This window comes from Bos javanicus, chromosome 6 (assembly GCF_032452875.1).
Source record: "Bos javanicus breed banteng chromosome 6, ARS-OSU_banteng_1.0, whole genome shotgun sequence".
NCBI lineage: Eukaryota > Metazoa > Chordata > Mammalia > Artiodactyla > Bovidae > Bos > Bos javanicus.
Window position 1 is genome coordinate 11,491,266 of NC_083873.1, and position 8,010 is coordinate 11,499,275.

Consider the following 8,010-nt stretch of genomic DNA (forward strand, 5'->3'; position numbering starts at 1 on the left):
GCAACTCTACTACTCGGAGTTACTCTTTTCCCTGAGTTGTCCCTTTCCTCAGCTAGTTTCTTGTTGCACCATTCCCAAAACATTACTCCATCATAACATCTTCTGCAACTTCTCTAAAATCTTGATTCTCATTTTACTTCTTTACCTCAAGACTGACCTGCACCTTTGCCATTTCAGCCCCAAGAAAGCCAAAGTCCAAGGGAATTTTGTTCTCAGCAGAGATCTAGTTCAAGGGTTAGGAAATCAGGGCCTCTGAATTAAATCCAGTCCATATCCTGTTTTCTCTACAGTTCATGAGCTGGGAATACTTTTCATATTTTTAAATGCTTGGGGGAGAAATGAAAGAAAATAATAGTTCATGACATGAAAATTGTATGAAAGTCAAATTTCAATGTCTATAAATAGTGAAATCTAGCCATGCCCATTTAGACATGTGTCTGTGATTGCTTTTTTTTTCCCCAAGTATCACAATGTTTATTGATAGATACAAGTACATAAAATCAGGGCATGAACATGACTTGATAAATTAAGTAGACTTAATTTCAATACTATAATAAGAGGGACCAATTCAAATTCTCACCATTTGTTTCACACCCACAAAGACCACTTCAAGGGCATTTACGATCTCTCAAAACTGATCAGTTTTGTGCAAGTAAACCATGTTTCTTTTAAAGAGACTTGATTTTTATTCATTAGGAAAGACTGAGTAGGCCTCAAGCTAACCTCATCTGCATTAAGCTGTCCTTTCTTAAAAAACCGAGGTGGCATATCCTTCGACTGTCCTTGCAGCTGGGATAAGAGTCCCTGACTCTGGTTATGGTAGAGCTGGCTTAGCTCCTGGCTTTTCATAAACTTGCCTCCCATCTCCCCAAACTGCGACTGTGTGGGAGGCATGATGTGTCCCCCATGGCCACTGAAGAGCTGATTTGAACGATGGCGCCCCATGGTGGGTGAAAATCTATCCTGGATAACTCCTGGACCAATACCAATTTCGCTTCCTGGCATTTGTCCAAACATATCAGCAAGTCCTCCAAGTGGGTCCCTATCTATTTTCATCCTGGGTGGCATAAACAGTCCCTCCAGAAGAAGTCACTTCTCATCCCTTGAGCCATAGGAGCAGGAATAAATACTCCTAGATCTTTTCCTGCATCTTGACGGATTTGATTGATCGTCTTTGGTCCATTGTCAAGAAAAGCTTTGCAAGGAGCCCAATGGTATTCTCGCAACTCTACAGCATCCTGCAGCAGGGAACGAATCCTCACCGGCAATTCCTTACTTAACATCAAGGAGCACATTCGGGCAAAGTACTGATCCATTAAGGGCTTGGCTCGTTCATGGTCTAATCTAGGCCCCACTGTCCTCATTATCTGACAGAGGCACTCCAAATCCTCTTCCATATCTTTGAGTTGGACTCTCTTCTTTTTTTCCAAAAGTGTTTTGATGCACTTATGAAGGATAGATTCATGAATAAGATCAAGCTTTCCAAGTTCTCCAATGAATATGATGTTCCCCAACATCTTGATGTTGGCAATAGCTCTCTGTTCCTCCTCCTCAGGGAGGAGGGGATTTTCACGCTTATCATAGACATCAACATTTCTGGTTTGGTTTTCAAATTCATCTTGTAATTTGGAAATTAGGAGGCGTCTGAATGTTGTGCTTTGCTTCTGTCCTGGTTGACCCTCTGCTGCTGGGCCATCAAAGTTTGGTGCATCTTCTGCCAATCGCAGACATAGCTGAGCATACAGTGAGCTATACTTTGGCTCTTCTAGGGCTTTGTCCACAATCAGCTGTATGACCCCTTTAAGGATGAGTTTAGACTCTACACCCACACTGAGGAGCTCAAGGCATAGCTTGTCAAACTTCTCAGGAGTAAGCTTGTTTAATATGCCTTACTTTCCTGAAGATTGCATCATGTCGTTCTTTTTCATTTGCGGAGTTGTTTGCTGCGGAGTTGTCATCTCGTCTAGGGCTTCGTGCAGGAATCCATTTCTGAGCGTTTTGCCCTGGGGTTTCCCCTGGGAACTCGCTGTTACCAGCAGTCTTGGGATAGTGCTGAGGTGCACCCCTACTTCCTCCTCCGCCCGAAGAAGCACTGAAACGAGAAGCACCCACTTCTGCGATCGCATTCTCCACTTTGGCGGCTTGACAACGAAGAATCTTCAAAAGAATAATATTAATGGATGGGGTGGGGAGGGAAGAGGATGGGAGAAATGAAAAACCTTCACCGAGAACTCAGCAGCTGCTACAGCAGCTGCCTCCTCAGGATCCGGTCGTCGGGGACAGGGAAGGGAGGGGGAAGGGGAACGGAAAACAAAAAAGGGGGAGGGAAGGGGGAGGAAGGAGTCTGAACCGGCTTGAAACGGCTCAGAAGAGTCGCTGCTGCAACCACCACCCGATACTCGCCGCCACCTCCATAGAGCTCCGACTCGCTGCTGGCCTGTGATTGCTTTTTGCACTATGACAGCAGAACTAAACGTTGCAATAGACACCAGATACCGTGCAAAGCCTAAAATATTAATTACTGTTTATAGAAACAGTTTGCCCACCCATGATCTAGATAAGACTTCCAAGTTTTGCAAAAATGTGAATTGTTTTTCACAGAGGTTAAATGATTTTCCCAAGGTCATGATAATTTATTGCTGAGAAAGGGCAGGGACTTTGATTCACACCCTCCTCACTGTATCACATGCAGCCTTCTTTTTATAAATATATAGTTAACCTTGTAACTGAAAAATAGGGGGAAATACAACTTTTCCTGAGATCTCCTGCATTTCCAACGTTAGTTACAAAACACACCATGTAGGAAATCAACACTTAAGATGACTACTGAAACAAGGATTATTACAAAATACATAATTTGGCAGCAAAGATTATTTATACCTTCCCTAAGCAATAGATTTTAAAAATCAATGTTATTTCCAGTTAGGCAGAGTTGTACCAATACTCAATCTACTCTATAGTATTCTATTTACATGTTATTTTTATATACAGATATATTCTTAGAGGAAAATGAGAACAATTCTCTGAGATAATTTATCATCTTGCTTTTAAATGAAAAAAAGAAATAAGTTCTGTTGCTGAAATGTTCTCCACGTGTTCCACCCGTGTCAGGATAAATAATTGTTTGATCAAAATAGAAGTTGCCTATGGGCCCCTGGCTGAGGAGTTGATTCATGAATTCTCATTAGTAATTACAACTCTAGAACGATCTAGCAGCCTTTTGACATCCTGATCACCTACCTCCTTCCCCAGTCTTCCACCTTGGGAGAGACGGCAGTGTCTCCTTCAGGCAACTACAGATCTGTAGGGAAACAGAGGATAGAGCAAGGATTGCAGTAGGCCCTGGTTTATTCTTTCCCAGACAAAAGGAACAGGAAACTTCAAACAAAATGCTCTAATTATCACTCTGTAACTGTATTCCAAATTTCTACTTTCTTTCCTTTGGCGAAAATACTGCTCCTACTATATTCGAGAAAGGGGAAGGAGTCCTCTGCCATCTTATTGGAGCCCATCCGCGCTGCTACAGCGTCTCACACCAGTTGACCCTGCATGGGCCTCTGGTCACTGCGTTTTGATCAGCTTCCCTGGAGCAGTGGCCTTACTGCTGCCTGGGCCTCAGTGCAAAGCATGTAGGGGAGACAACACTACCCTTTACTCTCTGCCCCCTTGACTCCCCACACCATTGCAAGCCCTGATGTGACCGTGATCTGAGATTAAGGCCTAGCTAGAGCAGGCGGGACAATCCACGTACAACCATATTCTACGGGACTTCCCTCATGGTTCAGTGGTTAAGGCTTCCCCTTGCAAGGCAGAGGGTATAGGTTTGATTCCTAGTCAAGGAGCTCAGATCCTACATGCCGCACAGTCAAAAAAATAAAACAACATAAAACAGAAGCAGTACTGTAACAAATCCAATAAAGATTCAAACAAATTGTCCACATCAAAAAAAAAATTCTTTAACGCCCCCCCGCACCCCCCACCGAAAACCATATGCTAAATCTGACTGCTGCCAGAGTCCAAGGACTAAGCTAACCTCAGCCCTATGTCTCCTCTGTGGACACAACCAGTCCAGAGACCTGCTCCTCATCTTGTCCCACCTCTAAAGAAGATATCCCCCTTTGTCAGACAGAGAATAAATTTTCTTATCACTTTAGGAAAATAACTACCGGTACCAACACAAATGGAATCTGTCTGGGGTGTTTTCTCCTTTTCTTATTAGGGAAATGCATAGGCTTAAGTAATAAGACAGCATCGGTTGGGGCTTTGGCAAGAAATGCCTAATATCGAATTCCTGAAAGTACCATCAGACCCCGTGTAAATAAAGACAAACGAAGTTTAACTCACTATAGTGAGAAAGTCAGAGTCTTGGCAATATCTCAAAAGGAGGAAACCTAGAAGTTCAGAGGTCTAGGCAGATCTTTGAAGGCAGGGGAATAATAAAGATTGGGCAACATTTATGATACAACAGTTTAGGATTGTTGCATACAGGGAGGTGAAGGTTCTGAAGTGATAAGTAAACTACTGTTTAATAAATGATCTCCTTATATGAGCAGAATGCTATCTCTGATAAATGAATTTGTAGGAATTTCTTTGGAGAAGGCGATAGCACCCCACTCCAGTACTCTTGCCTGGAAAATCCCATGGATGGAGCCTGGTAGGCTGCAGGAATCGGACACGACTGAGCGACTTCACTTTCACTTTTCACTTTCATGCATTGGAGAAGGCAATGGCAACCCACTCCAGTGTTCTTGCCTGGAGAATCCCAGGGACGGGGAGCCTGGTGGGCTGCCGTCTATGGGGTCACACAGAGTCAGACACGACTGAAGCAACTTAGCAGCAGCAGCAGCAGCAGGAATTTCTTACAGCCAATAGTAAAATCATTTACTGATTTTGTCTTGTCCTTTCCTGCCCCACTCTTCCCCCAAAGAAAACAATTAAGTCATGGTGACATAGCTGGTTTCAGTCACTAGGGTGATCTTTAGTACTCATAGTAGCAGAAAAGGCCAGGTGTAGTGCTGACAAATCCAATTTGTGATTTGGAGGAACCAGAGATCAAATTGCCAACATCCACTGGATCATTGAAAAAGCAAGAGAGTTCCAGAAAAACATCTATTTCTGCTTTATTGACTATGCCAAAGCCTTTGACTGTGTGGATCACAATAAACTGGAAAATTCTGAAAGAGATGGGAATACCAGAGCACATGACCTGCCTCTTGAGAAACCTGTATGCAGGTCAGGAAGCAACAGTTAGAACTGGACATGGAACAACAGACTGGTTCCAAATAGGAAAAGGAGTCCGTCAAGGCTGGATATTGTCACCCTGCTTATTTAACTTATCTTCAGAGTACATCATGAGAAATGCTAGGCTGGATGAAGCACAAGCTGGAATCAAGATTGCTGGGAGAAATATCAATAACCTCAGATATGCAGATGACACCACCCTTATGGCAGAAAGAAGAACTAAAGAGCCTTTTGAAAGTAAAAGACGTAAGTGAAAAATTTGGCTTAAAGCTCAACATTCAGAAAACTTAGATCACGGCATCTGGTCCGATCACTTCATGGCAAATAGATGGGAAAACAGTAGAAACAGTGTCAGACTTTATTTTGGGGGGCTCCAAAATCACTGCAGATGGTGATCGCAGACATGAAATTAAAAGACACTTGCTCCTTGGAAGAAAAACTATGACAAACCTAGATGGTATATTAAAAAGCAGAGACATCACTTTGCATACAAAGGTCCCTACAGTCAAAGCCATGTTTTTTTCCAGTAGTCATGTACAGATGTGAGAGTTGGACCATAAAAAGGCTGTTCTCTGGTTCCTCTGCCTTTTCTAAGTCCAGCGTGTACGTCTCAAAGTTCTTGGTTCACTTACTGTTGAGGCCAGCATGAAGGATTTTCAGTATTACCTTGCTAGCTTGTGAAATGAGTGCTTACTGTTTCTCTTCTTTTGGTCTTAGTTTTTTTTAATTATGAATTTGGTCTAGGTATTTAATCATTTTCATTCGCAAATTTCTTAGAGCACCTCTGAGACTTTTTTCTCCTTTATCTTGAGTATGTGCATGCTAAATCCGGACTGTAACCCACCAAGGTCCTCTGTCTATGGAATTTTCCAGGTAAGAATACTGGAGTGGATGGCCATTCCCTCCTCCAGGGCATTTTCCCTATTCAGGGATCAAACCCATGTGTCTTATGTCTCCTGCATTGGCAGGAGGGTTGTTTATCATTGGCAGCACCTGGGAAGCCCAGTTATCTTGAGTACTTCTTCTAAAAGTGTTTTTAATGTGGATTTTTGTGAGGCAAAACTTCTTAGTCCTTGTATGCTTAACAAGGTTTTTCAGTACCCTCACTTTCAAATGGCAATTTGGCTACATATAAATTCTAGATTGAAAGTTCTTTTTAATACTTTAAAGGTATTAATACATTGTTTTCTTAGAGTATTGTTATCTTTTCTTTTTTTTCCTTTAAAAGTGATCTGTTTTTGCACGATACTGGATGCTTGGGGCTAGTGCACTGGGACAACCCAGAGGGATGGTATGGGGAGGGAGGAGGGAGGAGGGTTCAGGATGGGGAACACATGTATACCTGTGGTGGATTCATTTTGATATTTGGCAAAACTAATACAATTATGTAAAGTTTAAAAATAAAATAAAATTAATTAAAAAAAAAGTGATCTGTTTTTCTATGAAAATTTTAGAATTTTTCAGTATTCTTAATTTTTACTTTACTGAGATGTAGCTTTTCTTAATACTTCCTTTTGGTCACAGTGGATTCTTTTAATCTGAGACCTTTCACTTTTTTTTTTTTTTAAGTTCTGCTGCTGCTGTGCTAAGTCACTTCAGTCGTGTACGACCCCATAGACGGCAGCCCACCAGGCTCCCCCGTCCCTGGGATTCTCCAGGCAAGAACACTGGAGTGGGTTACCATTTCCTTCTCCAATGCATGAAAGTGAAAAGTGAAAGTGAAGTCAATCAGTCGTGCCCGACTCTTAGCGACCCCATGGACCGCAGCCTACCAGGCTCCTCCATCCATGGGATTTTCCAGTCAAGAGTACTGAGAAATTTCTTTTCATTATTAAAAAATTATCTTCTATTTTTTTCCTTTTTGTGATCCCTATTATATGGATGCTGATATTTCTCTATGTAGGTTCCATATTTTTAACATTTCCTTTATCTTTGTATGCTCTCTTCTAGGAGAACTGCCCAATTAGACTTTCCAGCTTTCTTGTTTCTTTTTTGTCTGTATCTGTTCCATTTTGGGGGGCTTCCCAGGTGGCTCAGTGGTACAAGAATATGCTCGCCAATGCAGGAGGCTCAGGAGACACGGGTTCAATCCCTTGGTTGTAAGATCCACTGGAAGAGGGCTTGGAAACCCACTCCAGTATTCTTGACTGGAAAATCCCACGGACAGAGGATCCTGGCAGGCTGCAGTCCATTGGGTCACAAAGAGTCAGACACGACGTGTTGACTGAGCACAGCACAGCACACATTCTGTTTGTTGAATCTATTATGTGTTTCATGTCATATGGACTATTGTGTCTAATACTTTTCACACCTAACATCGCCAACTGATTTTCTTGACAGTGTCTATTATTTTCTTATTATTATCTTAACTAAATCATGTCTACTGTACCTATTTAAAATTCTCTATTTAGGCAATTCCCTGGTGGTACATTGTAGGACTCCGTGTTTCCATTGCAGGGGGCCTTGGTTCCATAACTGGTTGGGGAACTAAGATCCCCAAAAGCTGTGGGGCATGGCCAGATAAGCAAATCAATCAATCCATCCTCTATTTAAAAACACCAGTTTCTTTTGATGCTTGTAAAAAGTTAATATTTTAAAATTTTGAAATAAAAATTCACTCAGTTGACATCTCTTTATTTAGAATGATCCACTCATATTCCTCTCGGTATATAGGCTACTCTGTCCAGGAATGCATATTTGGGGAAAATGAAAGAAAGAAATCTATTGTAGTTATTCAATTAGATCTCTTAACTCTCTCCCACAACATTC

At 41.9% G+C, this 8,010-nt stretch overlaps 1 protein-coding gene across 1 annotated transcript; it reads right to left on the reverse strand.

Moving 5' to 3' along the window:
• Nucleotides 1-536: 536 nt before the first annotated feature.
• Nucleotides 537-2,232, reverse strand: LOC133249234 (eukaryotic translation initiation factor 4 gamma 2-like; the record flags this gene model as incomplete). The annotated part of the gene is given in 3 exon segments (XM_061419304.1): nucleotides 537-1,082; nucleotides 1,085-1,890; nucleotides 1,892-2,232. Coding segments are annotated over 3 exon segments (1,611 nt in total), but the record flags the coding sequence as incomplete, so codon positions are not given.
• Between the last annotated feature and the right edge of the window lie 5,778 nt (nucleotides 2,233-8,010).